At 34.8% G+C, this 19,114-nt stretch overlaps 1 protein-coding gene across 1 annotated transcript in view; it reads right to left on the bottom strand.

Moving 5' to 3' along the window:
• LOC136027492 (zinc finger matrin-type protein 3-like) overlaps positions 1-19,114 on the bottom strand; it is a 172,647-nt gene that overhangs the window by 146,301 nt on the left and 7,232 nt on the right. The window contains exons 2-3 of the mRNA XM_065704802.1: positions 9,429-9,763; positions 1,721-1,937 (exon numbers count right to left, since the gene is read on the bottom strand). Of these exons, the coding sequence (XP_065560874.1) occupies positions 1,721-1,937; positions 9,429-9,763 (552 nt within the window). The remainder of the gene's footprint in view (positions 1-1,720; positions 1,938-9,428; positions 9,764-19,114) is intronic.

Genomic DNA, 19,114 nt, shown 5'->3' with positions numbered 1-19,114 from the left:
CTAATATGGTATATTTTTCGACTCATGTTGTCTTTATACCAGTTCCAAGTAAAAAGTATATATTTCTTCCTGTTGATTTTAGCTCTTGAGGTATGTTCGTCTCAGGAGCCGGTGTTTTCACCCCGGAAAAAGTCAAATTATCTTGACATTCTCAATTTTACCCGTAAATCTACCCCGTAAATACCACGTATTACCCGTAATACAAATACCCCGTAAATACCCGTAGGCTCTAGCCTACAACAACAGATGTCTCTATAAGAAATAGAAGAAATTTCTGAACATTTCATGTATAAAACAATACAAATACCCCGTAAATACCCGTAGGCTCTAGCCTACAACAACAGATGTCTCTATAAGAAATAGAAGAAATTTCTGAACATTTCATGTATAAAACAATACAAATACCCCGTAAATACCCGTAGGCTCTAGCCTACAACAACAGATGTCTCTATAAGAAATAGAAGAAATTTCTGAACATTTCATGTATAAAACAATACAAATACCCTGTAAATGCCCGTAGGCTCTAGCCTACAACAACAGATGTCTCTATAAGAAATAGAAGAAATTTCTGAACATTTCATGTATAAAACAATACAAATACCCCGTAAATACACGTAGGCTCTAGCCTACAACAACAGATGTCTCTATAAGAAATAGAAGATATTTCTGAACATTTCATGTATAAAACAATACAAATACCCCGTAAATACCTGTAGGCTCTAGCCTACAACAACAGATGTCTCTATAAGAAATAGAAGAAATTTCTGAACATTTCATGTATAAAACAACGCGAGGCCATCTTTTTCCTGATTTTTCGATCAAATATTCGTTTTGCTGTCCGATACTTGTTTTGCTATCGAACTACAATTATAAGTAAATAATTTCTGAGCTTAGACCCCACTGCTTTTCCGTTTACAAAATTTGAGAGAGAAATAGTGGGTATATAATTTAAATATAACAGTGGAATAAAACAAAACAGTTGTTCGACTGTTTTATTTAAATTATATATTCGTTGTTTCTCTTCTAAATTATGTAACTACAACTATTTTTTCACAAATACTAGCTAACAAGATGAAAAACGTAATTTTGGCCAATTTTTCGTTTTTGCTCAGATCTCTATAAAAAAAAAGAAATTTCTATACAAAAAAGGATTTTTGCTCAGCTCTCTCTATGAAAAAGAGATATTTGAATTTTCATGTTAAAAACAACAGAAGGCTTTTTTTCATGATTGTACAAAAAAAGTACTTTCGGCAAATTTTTCATCTTTTGCTCAGTTTCTGAGCAGAACTTATATTCCAATTTGAGTGACAGTCAAAATGGAACTGGTAACAAGTTTTAAACCCACTTTCTGATGTCATATTGACTCAAGATTTTGCCACCAGTTCAAAAAAAAAATAAGCAAAACAAATCTACAAAATCTAGCAGAAAGTTCTATCTGAAAATTGTAAGCTTCAGCAGAGCAAAACAGAAAGCATGAAGCAGGAAAAAAAAGAATTATTTAGCCGAATGGAGAGTAAAATTATCTTGACACTGCCAACTTAACTTTTAGGATTTTTCTGAATTTTTGGAATTTCAAAGGACCATAGTCTATGACAACAGCGGTTTGTATGAAAAAAATAATTTTTTTTAATTTTCGAGTCAAAAACAAAAGACTAGCTTTTATTGTTTAACCCCAAATAAAGTGGGACGAAAATAACTTTTCTAATGATGGTAAACTTACTCTTCCGCTTCTCGGAAGCCGGGACAGCCGGCTGAACAACTTTTGGGGTTATCGACTCAACGCTAGTGGATGCACCCTTTGTATCCTGTTCAGGTTTGACTGGACCAATGAAATTAGCTTCTTCAATTACGTCTTCAAATGACTTCATTGGGCCACAAGCAACAAAAAGAGCCTCGGGCTTTGACTTAGGCAAAACTGGAGTCGTAGCGCTAGCTCCCTAAGTTTTGGGAAAATTTTAATAATTAAACTGTATTCACAGCATTAGGTCTTGAAAAATACAATTAAAAACAGTAATAACAGAAGTCTACAAAACTAATAAAATCAGTATGTCGAAGATGCGGTGGGCCTAACCTAAATTCTACGACCGGAATTCTTCTTTTATTAAATTTCGTTTGTCAAGTCTCAATAATCACTTTCTCTTATTGATACCCTTAACGGACAATTCCACAAAGTCCTTATAAAAGCCACATTATATGAGAAAATCTTACAATCCAACTAGGGAAAACCCCTAAAATTAATCTTCTAATTTATTAACGCCAACATATGATTTCACTACATCATACATTTAAACTAGGAGCAAAGATAAAGCCCTGTGTTCCTGAAGACGTTGGGGGTACACAACCGACTTATGGCAACAATTAGTAAGGGCAGTGATGGGGTATGATTTCAAAAAGACAGTGAGAGGCAAAGGAGTATAACGTTGTTAGTCCTGTTGTGGCGCAGTGGGTTTGACCTTAGCTTGGTAATACGGGACCCAGAGATCAAATCATGCTGCAGCAATGCACTGCAGGGCCGACGCAGGGACCTTAGTAGTCAAGAAGCGTCGTTAATCTGATACAATACAATACGAGTACAATGTTGTAAACGGCAGGGGCAGGGGACAGACATCGAAGCCAAATGACTACATCTAATAATTCTTTGTTTGGATAAAAATTTAAAGCAATATTTGAAAGTCTATTAATTGTCAAAGCAGTTAATCTAGATATTCACAGTTGGGTAATTTTCAGCATTCATTTATTAGACAACAACCTGATATTGCAGATAGTTTGAAAATATGGTTGGTAATCTTTAACAACTTTCACTTGAAACCTTTAGCGAGAAGATTTAAAACAGCTACCACATTGAGAAACTGACTACAAATCGAAAAATACATTCCCAATTATTTGAAGAATTCTGCAGTACTTGAACTCTAGACAAAGTTAAGCTTCCCGGGATTGGTGCATAATATAATCAAAATCCCGACTAGGATTTATGCAAACTACACCCGGTCAATCGCTACATCCGGTTCCAACTATCCTTAATTTAGAAGAGTATTCTTCTGTTGTCACATTCTGAGCTGTACTAGCTACGTCCTTTCTTTTAGTCTATGTTTCCGCAGTTTGTTCATGTTATATTTGCTGTGTATCTGTATACTGGCAATGATGCTATTGATCTGTCATTTCCTGTCGAGAAAGTTGAGAGCAGTGAGCTTCCTTTATCAGGTATAGTGATCTAGTATTTTCTTTTTTTTTAGAAACTTTAAGTAATGACAGGGATCGCTCAGGCTAAATCCATTAAAAAAAGTGAATTTAGTCACTTTGAGACACACAAAAAGTGAAAAGAAAAACGAAAGTTAAAGATCCTTAGGGTCTGAAAGTAGTACTGAAAACCGTATACGTTGGTTTCCCAACATTCCTCATATCCCTTTTGACCTTTCAGGGTCCCTTACAGACTGTTCTTTACTTGTCTTTTTCATCAGGTAATACGCTTTGTTTATTGTTGTAACGAAGAGTGACAACTTGCAAACAACAGGTACAATGGAAATCAGACTAATTTTCTGGGTACATGACCAAACAATCGATCAAAGTCTGATTTTGTTTTTCAACCCAATTCTACTTTTACTTCGCCCGTACCCCTCTGGCTAACTGAAGTAAAATTTTTGAAATTATGGTAATCTTCTTCCAAACACCTTTATACCAGCAGCAATAGCAAGTCAAGCATTCACTGACTTCTCACTCATTATGTGTCTGACATCAACTAGAATCTGACGTGACCTCCAAACACCATCTTTAACGGTAGAACTTTCATGGGAAAAGCAAAGACTAGCTTTGACTAGTTTGATAATTGCCAGAACAAAGACTAGCGCTTTAGCAAGTTTGGTCATTACCCGGATACTTCAAACTTTCTGTTGCATTCGTAATGCTGACTTGATTATTCTGACACTCATTAATTTTTTGCGGACGACAAAGAGAGACCTACTTTTCTCTAAGTTCAGCAGTTCAAGTTTATCACGTATAGTATCTAGCCTCAGCCAGAAATACAATGCAAACATTGTTTTGTTTCCACCTGGGACAATTTGGATCTGGGACCTCTTGGCCATAAAAATAAAATCGACAACTCTCAAAAAGAACTGGTGTTGCCTCTGTAAAAGGCATTTTTTTTTCATGGCTGTAATATTAATAAAGAGACAGTAAAACGTTTTTAAACTGCCATTCTCGGCATATTTGAAACGTCAATAAAAAGATTAACATAGAACTTTTCAAAAACAAAGTCATTATAGCGATATGGACTTAGTGCGAGTATTTGATCCTTTGAACATATTCCTTGTATTCCTCCCTAAAAAACTTTCTTCATTCTATCCCTGAGCTCGAGCCAAGGAGCCTAAGTCATTTTGCTTCATCAATGACTCAATCAATCATCAATCACTACACATACAGCGTAGTAACGCTGTAGACATTTGTTGTTTCAAGAGTTTGTGAAAAGTGACTTTGCATGAAAAGGGTGAAATCAGTCAAAATGTGTTTTAAATGGTCCTTGCAATGATGCAGACGCCAAAAAAAGAAAAAGCGACTGTTACAATATAGGGCTTTCAAGTTTAAATGTGATCTTTGAAACACTTGTAACTTTATCTAAGTCGTATTGTACTTTTAAAATGGAAAACATTGGCTATTTTTTTATACTGAATATTTCCTCTTGTGCTTCTCCTTTTTAAAATTCCTTTAACCACAAAAATGAATAGACTATAGACATCCAAAAATCCACAATGCCAACGCGTCATAGATACAGACAAACACACTACCTATGACGCATTGACAGTCTTTAAGTTGAATTAGAGCTTTTAAAAAAATTCACTTTCTAAAACAGTCTTTGCTCAACTGTAACCAAAATAAACCAAAGGATTTGTCTAGCCCTACTGTCAAGGGAGTTTGCAGCAGGAGACAAAGTACTGTTCTGTTATAGTCACTTGAGGCAGACCAGAAAGTCCAAGCCGCCTGTCTAGGTTAGGTAATAGAATACTTGTTGTCAGCACAGGATCTATTTTAATTCCAAGAACGAACAATCCAACAAGTGGGGTAGATCATACCAATCAAAGCCAATCCAAGATATAATTCGAAATCCCAGTTTAGCTTATTAACCATTCTAATTCCAAGATAATTTTTCCCTAGGATAGCAGGTTTTATAAGTGCAAAGCGGGGCAGCTTCAGAGTCTCTTTGACAAAAAAAAGGCAACTACAATTGAATAGCAAAAAAAGATGGCAGCCGAAGTGGTTCCAAATATGTTGTCACAACTTTCGTTTTTTTTTCATCTGATATATAACAAAAGAAAAAAAAATAATACAAAAAAATAAATGCAAATAATACAAAAAAAAAGAATAATCAAGATACCAGGAGGACTTTCAGGCAGTAAAAAGAAACAAGACGACACCGCAGATATTCTGGCAAGGACCTATGCCACGCCATCCTCAGTACTCGACACACACACCCATGCCCACAAATAAAAAAGGACGAAAAAAAATGTTAACCTTTTGAATTAAAATGTAACGAAAAAAAGAAAACACTGAAACACAAAACCAAGCCAGAACAAATAAAAGACAACTCAAACACCACAAAGAGCAAGAATCCTGTCCCTAGCAATTGACACAGCCTGTCTGCTAACCTGATTTGTGTTAACACACTCAATTAAGGGTTTAAAATGAGAAGGGATATTAGTTGATTTATCGACAAATCTTAGAACGTAGTATTAGAACGTATCTTAGTATGTATCTTTTATAACTAGGCTCCCACTTTTCACCACCTGGTCTACATCTCACAACGTCACGTGTGCCACACAGTTCCACCAAAATTGGCCGAGTTTGTGCCACGCTTGGAAGACTTTCTGCCATGCTTGGCACACGCCACCACATCACGCGTGCGTAATTTCTGAAAGCCGGCACCCCTTCAATTTTTCATACAATTAAAGATGACATTCAAGTGATTTTATATTGGAGCTAAAAGGAGTTGTACAAAATGCTATGTTTAACTATGGCTTTGTTATTCAACTTTGCCAATATAAATACTATATAACAGGTGAAAACAGTTACAAAATATTTCTACCAATCTACCGCATATAAAACATTGAAAATAAAAATTAAGACGCACAGACAAATTAATATATTGCCAACGCATACTATGATTCGATCCGAGCTATTAAAGAGCAAACGGTCATTAGTAACCAAAACTTTAAAAAATGTTTGGAAAAAAAAAGTCTAGTGAGAAAATCTGTCGTTTGTAGCTGATTCAGGAATTGTAAATATTATTTCGGTTTGTAGGGGTAAAATATTATTTGAAAATGAATGTTTTGAGTATTTTTTAAAAAGAGCTGAAAGTTTCAGGCGGGTAGGGGGTTCAAACCCCCTAACCCCCTCTCCCTGGATACGGCCTTGCCTGAAACCCCTCAAAAAAGGCGTCGAATCAAAATGAAAAATGCACACAGAAATAAGAAATGACAAAATTCCTATATAGGTAAGCTACATCATCTAACCTTGAACAGCAACATTTTCATCACCCTTTGCATGGGTAGCACTGACAAATCTTTTTTTTTCTTTTTGTCACCGCCACCAGGGTAGTCGACATCATAGAGACCTGTTTGAGGGTTCATTTAAATGCTGAGTTTTATAAATAAGTCCATTTCAAAATTTGACTTAACAACGCCATCACAAAATGCCATATACACTAAAAACGACACGCTGGTTGCCATTTCTGGTATATATATGCTTAGAAGAATGAAAAGGGTACCACCATAAGCCCAGATGAAAATTCCAAACCTGAGGCTTACAATGCCCCTCTTGCAAATTCCTCCACCAAGCCCCCTTAATGTTTTTTCGTAAACCATTTACAAACCAACAGAACTAGCAGGCTACTGCAGCATCATAGAGAGCTATTTAAGGTCTCATATACAAGTTAACTTTTATATTTACGTGTTTTAGTCGTCTTAAAGTTAAAGTCGTCTTGATAAAACCGCCATAAACTGGCATTTGGCACCAAAAATGGCACTTTTTGGTGCCATTTTTGGGGTTAAGAGGCTAAGAAGCATGAAAAGGGTGCTGTCATAATCTTCATGGTCAAATCCTTAAATCTGAGTTTTATCCCCCAGTTTTATCTTCCATCCCCCTAGTAAGTTTCATAAATCGTAGGTTGACTAGCAGAAATGGCAAGCTGCTACAACACCAGAAAGATGTTGAATAGCTCATTTTAAAGTTATTGATGATTTATTGAGTAAAGTTATTGAAGCGCTTTTTATATATTTTTCTAAATCATTTCATCATAAAGGGCCTGATGGCGTCAAAAATGACATTTTGGTGCAGTTTCTAGAGTAGAAATGCTGGGAAGCATGAAAAGGGCACTATGCATGTCGACATGGTTGAAAACCAATAACCGGAGGTTTACAATCCCTTAGTTTTAGTGCTACCCTCTCATCCGCTTTAGCAGCCTACTAAAGAACAAAGCACATCTAAAATTTGTTTAATATTCTTCTTTTTTCTAAAATTTCTATATATTTTACATAGGAGAGTATTTCATAAATAAACGTTTGATTTATTTTCAATTTCTCAAAGATACCGAGGATATTATACCCGTTGGACTCTTTCCAACAAAATTCCAATTTTTTTTAGGGAAAGTTTAAGAAAGATGTGTAGTAAAACCTATGTATACATATAATAACATAATTTAGTAAGATTCACAGGAATTCTTTACTTTTACCTCTTTAAACAAAGTCTTTGTGTAAGGTCTATTGTGAATATTTTTAAAACCTTGAAAGAACAAAAATTCATAGAAAAAAAACAAAGTTTTTCGGATGGAAGTAAAGAGCCGAAACTTAAAACGAACAAAAATTATTGGCTTGCAGTTTTATACAACATATATTTGCAATATTTGTTCCAATAAGCTGACTCGTAATGTTTCCTTAACTTTAGAATCCTGACAAACTAACGCTTTGCTGAAAATTGGTCTTACTTGAAGTTTTGAGAGAATTGAGATTATATATTAAAATTTACTGACTTCATGGCCGTTGAGAGACAACTGAGAGCCTTATAAATTAGTCTTGTATTTTCTGCAGGGCAATGATGAACTTTTTAGCTCCTAATAGTGTTGTGTTTCGTCGATTTTTGTTTTCAGTAAAGTAATAGTTTTTCAGAATTTTGCAAATTTAAGGAAATATTAGGAAACAATTTATTTGAACCAATATTGCAGAAATATTGGATAAAAATGCGAGGCGATAACGTTTGTTCGTTTTAAGTTTAATCTTCGCTCTTTACTTTTATCCGAAAAACTTTGTTGTTTCTTTTAGTTAATCACAACCAAAACGTTAAGTTCATCCAAAGTTCAAAGTTAAGTTCATTGAGTTCATCAAAACGTTAGTCATATCCAGAACATTAAGACTAATTGTTCCATAAAATATAGGTTAATCAACTATGGTTTATATTTTAAAACATATGACAACAATAAATGATAATAATGAAGATCTTGCCTTATAGAAAAAAACTGAAAAAAAAAACTTTCTACTAACCTGCGATACAATGCTTAACATACTATTTCAATACTGGTATGAATTTATTATTTATTTCGATGAATATGCTAAACCTCTTCAGAAAAAGAAGTATAGAGCATTGATTTGAAAAGTAAATAGGTCGTAGCAATATTTGTTTTACAAACATCTTATTATTATTATATTTTTTTAATATATATATCATATCATGCTATAGTACTAAATTTAATAGTATCAACAACATTAAAAAATCCTATTATAAGTATTATGATATTACTTCTTTAAACGTTGGATACAACCATAACAAAAAGGAGCCCAAGCACCACTGAAGCAAAGCAAGAGCCACTTCCATGTGCCAAAGACCCAAGCTGCTCATCAATCAGAACAACCACAGGGGAGCAACAAAAAGACTGAAAAGTAGGGTTTCTTGTGATATTTATATAAAAGATTCAATTAAATTATTGGGAAAGTTGCAAATTTTCAGCTTTTCGAAAAAAAAACAATATTCTGTTAGTTTTATTTCAATTCTTCTCTATTTAAGCGATTTTCATTTGAAAATTTAAGTTTTTTCCAATTTTTAGATTAGTCAAATTCGATTTCAAACCCAAAGTTAAAATCAAAGCTGTACACATTAGGGGTGATAGGAAACAAGTTCGTCAAGGAGCCTCGGGAGACATACGTAGGTAAGTAGTTCTCTTTTGTGGTTTGCTCTGAAGACTCCCCTCCCAGAAATTTTCGAAAATAACTTTGTTGGTCTTAAGAGTCCCCTTTAAGAAAAAATCTCGAAAAGTCGAACTTTAACTTTAATTTTCTATTTCTTTACTTTATTGTCTGGGATGTTAAAAATTTTATGGTGAAGGCATTACTTTGCCTCAGAAATTAATGAGAAATTTACTCATAGTATAGTAATTTGCTATATCTACTTACACTAGTTACAGCTATTTCATTTTTCTCAGTCTGTGCTCCAGTGTCAGGCGTTGCAGTTACAGGAGGTGCAGCAGGAGTTTTGGAATTTAAAGCTGATTGATTTTCAACAGGCTTCTTAACCTCTGCTTGGTGTTTTTTGACATTTTTCTGTCTGAAATAATTCCTATGATGTCTGACTGGGCCACCATTCCAGTTGTCTTCAAAACTTTGAAAAAATACAGGTCTTACAGGGAAATTTCCAGCAGCACTAATGAAGTTACCAGGGCCTTGCCAATACATATTATACGGATAGTTTGGATATCCTACTAGTCTAGGGGGCAGGTATGGTCTGGGACCTGTAAAGTTCAACACTATTACAAATAGAAACGACAGTCAGAGAGACACTAATTTGTGTCTCTTTGAAGTTGTTTGGCAACTTCAAAGAGACACGTCAAACAACTTCAAAAATAGCTTTCTTTAGTTAAGGGGAAAATGGGCCATATTCATCCCACACCAAGATTAAAAGGAGTCTAAAAAGTGACTATTAATAAAAAAAAAATATTAAACCATGGCACTTTTTTATAGTGGTAGACTGACAAGATTGGGCAGCAACAAGAAGTCCCTTGCTGTTGGAAACAAAGTAAAAAATTGTCACATCAGCTAGCAGAAGAACCTGTTGAACAAGCGCATAAAAAAAACTCCAGTATACACTTTTTTATGAAAACTAGAGGAAAATATTTTGCTCCTTCCCTCAATCTTTCCTAAACAGTTGTATATTTTTTAATTTTTTTTTTTTTTTTTTTACAGAAAGATTTGGAATTATTTGGATTTGACTTCATAATGAGTAATACTTGCCGGGCTTTAGTCACCAACCATATAACGTTATATGGCTGTTTTTTTACCTTAAGATTATTGATTGGTTGGGAGTGACTTTCAGTGAGGTCTTACACCCCCTGTTAGTTCCAAGCCTATCAGAGACAAGGCACATTTTGATTCCATTTTTTGGGGAACATGAATTCTGCATTATGGTCCCCCTGGCCCATGTAGATATTTAAGTAATTTTCAAGCCGACAGGGGAGACAAAATTCACGGCCTCTTTTTCGAGCAACAAGAATCTTTTATCTTTAGATCTTGGATGATAAAAAAAAACACTTGAAATCCAGTAACTCCTTTTTGGCCTGGACTGAAAAAACCATTATAGTCTTGTCAAAAATGAAAAAAAAGTTTTGACCAATTTTCATACCAAACAAAAATTCTTAAAGTATGTTCAGGGGTCCCTACGACCAAGGGAATAACAAATGTAGGCTTCAACATTTTTAGAAAACTATTTGGCCCTTTTTTGTGTCCAATTTTTTGATAAACCAATGTCTCAAAGAAAACCTATTTGACCCTTCTCATCCCCCTCTCTGAACACTATTTATTTATATTTGTCTTTCATTTCTATGCATACATTCTAAGTTCAACACGGAGTTAATAGCACAAACGTTTGGGAGAATGGGAGACAAAAAAAAATCAATTTTCTCCCATCCAACCTCAAAATCGAAGTTTGAAAAACATTTGACCCTTCTACCACTCCTTGAAACTTGAATTCAAGTCCCAAAGCCATTCCCAAAATATTGCAGATGTGCTATTTTGGCAAGCTGCATCATCAAAAGATTATCTTTTAATTTAACATGCTACTTAACTGTGAATACATTCCAAGTCTAATAGGGGCGAATGTTGCAAACAACTTTAGGCAGATAGGAAAAAGAATATTTTAAGCCCCCCACCCCACCCAGCACGTCCGAAGTTGTGTTACACAACTAATGTCTTCTTACTAACCTTAATACTTTACCACGAACAGTTTCTCATCTCTACAAGGGTTTATTGTGCAAAATCTATTAGACAGATTAAAAACAAAAAGTTGTTTGGTCCTCTTATCCCCTCTCCCTAAACAAAATAAGTCTCTTTGCCCCACCACCCACTTTGTGAAGGTTTCAAAACGATCCCCCAAGCAGTTTCTGAGATATTACAGATAAGTTATTTTGATAACCTGGATATATGTAGTGTACATACATTTACCCCTGCCCTCGCCTCATTCCCTAAATCAAAACTTGAGGTCCATTTAGCTCCTCGGCGCTCCCTGGATATTTAAAGTGACCCAAAATCGGTTTCCCAGGTATTTCTCACATGCTATATTGATAACCTTGGTATATTTACTGTCTTTTGATTTACCTCATTACTTCCCCATGAATAAAATTAGGTTCTGCAAGTGCTAATAATGGCTTCACTCTTCCCCTAATACTCTGAAAGTTTCAACTTGATTCCTTGAAGCCATTAAAAAGGGGAATCGGCGTCTACACCCCCCCCCCCAGTAAATTACCTCCCCGCAGAAAATCCCCCCAAGGAAAATTTACCCACACACAAAACTGAGCAGCCAAAGAGAAAGTACAAAATAGGTAAATCAAAATGTTGATCAGATGTCCTAAGGGTAACAGAAGGACCAGATATCAAAAACAGTTTAAGGACAGAACTGGTTGGTCTCCAATCACTTTCGACTTGCAAAAAAAAAAGAATGAGAACTTTCAAAAATTGTCCATAGGTTTCCCAACAATAAATACTATTTGAAAGCAATGGACTAATTGCAAAACTTACGCCCCTTTCCCCAAAGGTTCTGGGGGGGGGTCTTTATAGGACCTTTCACTTATGATGAACGAAATGCCCATCTCAGGATCTCACTCACATTTCTTTGGGGGGAAAGGGGGCAGGGAATGGGGGTAGTTACCATACATCCTGGGTCAATTAAAAAGGCACTTAAACTTTTAATTTTTGTTAAAGTGAGGCCTCTCCCGATTTTCCAGGACCCTAGCTTTGAAATGATCATCCCTGGGGAAACTTATCGTAAGTTTTATTTAATTTAAATATATTGAGAATTAGTTCTGATGGAGAGACAAAGGGAGGGCAGAGGTAAAAATTGATATGTTCCCAAGGGCTGTATCCAGGAATTTTTTGGGGGTTATTTTTTTAGGGGGGAAGGGATATGAAAATGCATCAAAAATATTTTCCACAGGGAAGGAGGGTTCTGGGGGGAAGGGGTAAACGGTTAGACTCATTAAAAAGACACTGTAGATACGCTATTTTGATGAACTGGATACAAACAATGTACTTTTATTTACTGCTGCCTATTTCCCACTATGTCAAAATCAACGTTTCAATTGGCTCCCCATGTTCAACAATCCCTGAAAGCTTTATTATGATCCTCCAAAATACAACAGATAACATATTTTGGAGATATTCCATGTTTTGATTTTCTTCGGTATGTGTGTTGTTTCAGGAGTCAGTAGCCCCACCCTTTAAGTCAGAAGTCAGGGTACAACTGATCCAACACTCTCTAAGAATTCCAACTGAATCTCCCAAGCTATTCTTGAAATATTGTAGACATATTTTATTGATAACCTGGGTATACATAAAGTCTTCAGATTAACCTTACTACTTGACCACGAACAGTTTTAAGTTCAGCAAGAGCTTAATTGTGCAAAAGGCTTTTAAGCAAATTAAAAACAAAAAATTGTTTGGTCCTCGTATCCCCTCTCCCTAAATACAAATTTTTTAGTCCCTTTGCCCCCCTCCTCCAAACTACGAAGGTTTCAAAACGATCCAAAGGCCATTCCTGGGATATAACAGATATGTTATTTTGATAACCTTGATATATTTAGTGTACTCAAGATTACCTATACCCCCCTAAGTCAAAATTAGAGGTCCATTTAGCACCTCGTCACTCCCTGGATTTTCCAAATCAATCCCCAAATGTGTCCTTGAGGTATTGCTGATATGCTGTAATGATAACCCGGTTACATATATTGTCTTTTGATTTACCTCACTACTTCCCCATTAATAAATTCTATTTTCTGCAGGGGCTAACAGTGCAAAAACTTTAGTTAGATTGGACACAAATATTTGGCCCTCCCATTCCCTCTTCTTAAGTGCAAAATGCGAAGTCTGAAAACTGCTTAACCATCCTACCACAACTCTGAAAGTTAAACTTGATTTCTTCAAGCCATTAAAATGGCATTGCCACATATACTATTTTGATAGCCTGGATACCTATGACTCCCTATTTACCTCTGCCTCTCTCCCCCCATGTCAAAATTTAAGTTTTAATTGGCTCTCCTTGTCCAACACTCCCTGAAAGTTTCATTTTGATCCTCCAAGACATTTCAAATAACATATTTTGAGAGAATAACATAGTACAAGCTTGAAAGCTTACCGTATTTGGTGTTAATAAGTAAATAAATAACATATTTGTTCTATCTTTCAATTCACTTGGGTGTGTGTTTTTTAGGAGTACACCTCTGAACATTCTGGAGAATCTTAACATTCCCGCCATTCTCAACAGTCCCAAGCCGATTTGATGACTTAATATCCCTGCATTTTCTACTACCAATAAGCAAAGGGAAATTTACCTAGTTTAGGGCTATTGCCCCTATGGCTGTAGGTTTAATGTTGACATCAGATACATACTTACTCAACTTGACTATTCTGAACAAGATGGCACATTTCATTTTGAGTCAATACCATTGGGGGAGAAGGAGGGGTATGAAGCTGCCAAAAGGAAAAAAGGCACAGGAGGGCAGCTGGTTGCCTCTGACCCATTTTGGCATTTGCAAGGCTACTAGAACATTTAATTTGGGATCAAATGAACCTGCTTCTATAACCAAGCCTTCCATCCAAAGGTGTCAGAGGAAAACAATGTTTGTCTTCAGAGGGTAATATGGGGAGCAGTATCATTAATAAATATCTTTTTTGTAGTTTTATCTCTAAAAAATCAAAAAAAAAAGAATTTCCTCCTAGATCTTGAAAAGTAAGCTTTTCAAGATCAAGCTCCCCCCCCCTCCTTTAAATTTTATGGATTAATGCCATTGTAAGGAAATAATAGTAGCAGAAACTCAACTCTGGTCGTGACAATTCAAAAGGATGTATGTTACATGCTGCACATTTTACAGCTAGGAGGAAAGACTGAAAAATATATTTTGTAATTGTGAGTGAAATTAAGGACTTGTCTTTTCTGTAAGAAATATTCTTCTAAGACTCCTAAGGCAGAAAACTAAACAATTTCGATATCAGAAGGTATAATGTTACACATTATATGCCAATATTTTATAAGCTGGTGGAAAGACTGAAAAATTAATTTTGTGTTTTATGAACACAATTAAGAACTGGCTTTTTTGTAAGGAAAATTCTTCTAAGGCTCCTATGGTTTACAAACCATGTCTGAAGGCAGTATTTTACAGTAGGTTATATGACAGAGGTGCTAATACGAATGTATTTGGTGCCTTATGAATGCGATTAAGAACTGGTCTTTTGTACAAGGATATTTGTTTCAGTTCAGCATTAAATTTTCTTTGGTCTGCGATAGACTATGTAGTGTCTATAAAATTCCAAGCGTGTCCATTTGTCAATAAATAACATTTTGGAAAAGCAGTAACTAAAAAAAAAATCCAAAAATAAACATGAAAATCCTTTATCTGATTAGAGCTAAATGCAGTGTGTTTGCTACAGAAAAAGAAAGAATTAAAGTATTTAAGCTACAGCATACTCTACACTATACAGGCTTTGCACAAGATAGATGGCATTGTTCCCAATATGCTTTTGTAATATCATGCAAAATGAGGATGTACATTGTAGATATACAGCATTTTGCAATGATATTGATATGTTATTTAACTTTAACAACAATTTGCATACAAAAATCAATATAATTCACCTAAAACCAAACAGTTGGCATGGAGTGAATCAGGTAAGAAAACACATAACATCTTTTAAATTCACTATAATAAGGAAGAAAGAAAGAAACATAATAATAATAAACTAAGAGGGGCAGCAATTACACATCATGTCCATACTATTGGGTCAAACTCCCCAGCCAACAAATAATTACAACTTAGTTTAAATCAAATCTCCTCCAAAACACTAAAATTCATTCTTGCTTTGTAATTTTTCTTTCAATTTTCCTTTAAAATCACTAAAATTGTCTATCTTCTTCATATCATTATCGAATTTATTCCATAAATCTATACCCTTCATATTAAAAGAAAACATGGACCTGGCAGACACTATAGGTGGAGTGCAATAATCCTTCTTTCCCCAAGCATTTAGGTTACATATATTCCACCTGCTATAAAACCAACCATTAAAACACTGAAAACTGGTTCACGTTATACCCATACATAAAAAGATTTTTGAAAAAGGGGAAGTGCCTAGTTATTTTAGGAAACCACTGTATAAGAAAGGTAATTTGATTGAGTGTGGTAATTACAGAGGCACTAACCTCTATGTGATACTTTTAAGACTTAGAGATGTTGTAGATAAACTTTAAGAGAAGAACAGTACAGTTTTAAGAAAATGTGCAGGATGTGTAAATCAAATTTTCACTCTTAGATTAACAATTGACAAGTGCCTGAGTAATCAAACACCTCCCACGCCACAACTTTCACTTATGATTCCAACGAAGACTAAACATAGCAAGGTGAAGCAGCCCTGCTTCCCCCCGAAAATAAAGATTGTTGGATACTTTCTCACTTTAGAAAGAGTTTTACTGTTTTCACAAATTTGCTCCCAATCCCCTGAATACTTTCAGCAGAAATTCTTGATTATACTGAATCAAGTTGACTGGAAAGCACCCTCTATTGATAGCAATTCAAAAAGGTTTTAACTTTTTCTGAACTTAACAAGGTTTTCTACCAGATTTTCCATTACTTTTTAAAGATCTCATTACTTTTTTTTAAAGATCTCATTACTTTTTGTTTTGTTTTTTTAATTCATGCCTACAAACTGAATATACTGAAGTAACTCTCATGTGATAAAACCTGAACCTTTTTCCTTGAGTTCTATCTGTCCGAGAAGGTTGTCTTAGTTCTCTTTACAATATTGGATCTACAAGCTTACTATATGGCTCTTTGTCATCTTCTAGATCAAGAACATTGAAGAGACAGCAAGATAAAAGTTTCCTTCAAACTCTATCGAGAATGTCCTTGAGGGGAAGACCAGTAAATTTAACCATCATAAACCTTTAGGAGACAGGGTTGATCTATCCATTTGATGACCAAGTTACTTCAGTTGTTAGAGCTGGACAATTACAAGAATGGTTTATTGGATTTAAAGGCACTGGACAAGTTCCAGATTTGAGACTCCATTAAGGTATGTGACTCCAACAATCAAGCACAGACATACTATTTCAAAGGCTGTAAGTCTATATGGGTCTTCCCCATTCAGGATCCACAGGCAGAAATGGGCGTGATCAAGATATTGACCAGTTGTGTTCACCTGTTTAAATTCAGATATAGTCCCATTTTTATTTTCATTCTCTTTGCCAGATCTGTGAACAGATGATTTTCAGTGTTTATTTACTTTTTGCCTGATGTTTATCTTGTATTTTAATTGCATTGACAAAAAATCACATACTGGTGAATAATTTACCAGAAGCCAGAAAAGCTTTCAACAACAGAAAACAGAGTAAAGAAATAAGTGAAACTAATTAGTCAGGGGTTAAAAGTTGGAGTTTTACAGTTCAGTATGTACAAAAAATGAGCAAAGAAATGGCATTCAGCTGTTTTGTTGTTGTTGTTTTTTATTTCCAGACCACTGGTGAAGCAATCAGCAACTGGCACACAAAAGCAGGATTTAAATTACAGCTGTTAAGTGATAACAGGTTGCTTCCAAAGTGTAATCCAACCAGATATCAATCAAAGCCAAAGAGCAGTAATTACAAAATTTCAAAATCAAGGCTTCTATAGAGGGATATCTTCAACCAGATCAAAAACGATTTGTCCTTTACCAACCCAAAGATAAGCAGATCCAATTTTAGTAACAGTAGTGAAGGCTTTAAGGAGTTGCAGCACTTATCTTATTTTAAACAAGTTGGGGGTGCAAGACAGGGGATCCTCATTCTGTGTCTTATAACCTTGTCAATTTGGTCAATTATTGGTGCCTTTGTCACACATCCCCCTCCCCAGATTTTGCTCTAGATCTACCTTTGGATAGAAGAATACTTTCATCCTTTTTTTAATCTCCTTCAACATCTATTTATTTTGAAATGATATTTAAAAAAAAATATTAAGTATTTAAAAACCTTCAAATGAGATCGCATTTTATGCAAGCTTAAAACAAACATAAACAAACCTTTTATTTCTGCTATGAAGTACAGTAATGCAAGATTTGACATTATAAACATGTTACATCTTGAAAATTCTCATAAAAATCATCCAGACATGGATACTGAGATATATTATGGATAGCAAGGATTTGCACATTAAAATCCCCCCCCCCAAAAAAAATAGGTGAATTACAAAAAAAAAGACAAAATTAAAAACATATGGAAATTGCAGAGGCAGCAGAGGACACATCACCATTAGGACAAGTACTCAGAACCATGAAAGTAGAGACACATCTAAAGAAGAAGGATATAATAGTCTCATAAACTTTCTATATTTTCAAAATTACTACAGAAGAAGGAAACTACAATGAAAAGCTTGTAAGTACTTTTCACTTTTTAACTTGTCTACATTAGGTAAATGCAGCAGTAAATGTAAAGGTTTAGTATGAAAAAATCCTAGATGATAAGCTTTATGCTATATTGGAATAATTGAATGGAATAATACTGTATTCAAATAATTTATACTATATTGGGATAAATGAAACTTTCAGGAATGGATTCATAACCAAAATTGTGCCTGGGGACAGTATTTTCAAACTTCTTTTTAAACTCTTTTTTCTGTTTATAAGGCTTCAAAGATTAAACAAAAAGGAAGAACCATCTTAACCTTAGTTAGAAAAAACAACTCCATTAATTTTGATTTAAATGTTAGGCTATCCTTTGATTTTATGTCTTGTAATTTGATTCAAAGTATCTGTTATACTTTGATTCTAATGATTCAAATAAGATTTGACACCATATCATGATTCTCTATCAAATTTTAGAAGCGTTTTGAATAAATTATGTAAACATTATAGAAAGGATGTACCAAGGAAAGTTCAAATTACTTTCCCTGTACCTTATTTGTGTACTAAAGCCCTTAATTATAGCACACTTGAAAAGACCATTGAGGGGAGAATCAAATGGTGATTTTTTTTTACTTCTGGTTTTTGCCCTATGTCAATTTGACATAGCCACCTTCCTGGTCTATAGGGCAATTTAGGCCAAGTGTTATCAACCTAACTTCATGGATTTGCATGTTGGTAAAAATACACAAAATTGTAATTTCACTACCTGTCTCTTAAATCACTATTTGTCACTATTAATCATTAACAAATGAACTAACATCATTTTTATGTAATCCTAATAAAGGGGTTAATGCAAGATTTGTCTCTCACTCAATTGGACTATCTGTCTTGGCTTTTCCTACAATTAGTCATGGCTTAATGCCCAAAACTATTCAATTTTAATTCAGTAGGGGAGAGGTTGGTACAGTGGCGCAGTCTGCTACAGTGGCGCTCTTGATCCCACTGCCACCTGTAATTAGATTAAATTCTAAAAAAATACGCACTAGGATGGCAGTCACATGGTCTATGATCGTCAGCCATTTTCAATTTTTTGGGGCGATTGCAGTTTTTGAGGTGTGTGATTAAGTGCTTTGAAAAATAAAATCTTGGACAAATGGAAAATATTTTTTGACTTTGCTAAGGTTTGTAGGCTACAAATAGTGTCGAATTCTGGCGAATATTAGTTCATC

The sequence above is a fragment of the Artemia franciscana genome, chromosome 5, assembly GCF_032884065.1.
Source record: "Artemia franciscana chromosome 5, ASM3288406v1, whole genome shotgun sequence".
Classification (NCBI taxonomy): Eukaryota; Metazoa; Arthropoda; class Branchiopoda; order Anostraca; family Artemiidae; genus Artemia; species Artemia franciscana.
The sequence above is the reverse complement of the archived record's forward strand: the minus strand, read 5'-3'. Positions and strand labels throughout refer to the sequence as shown.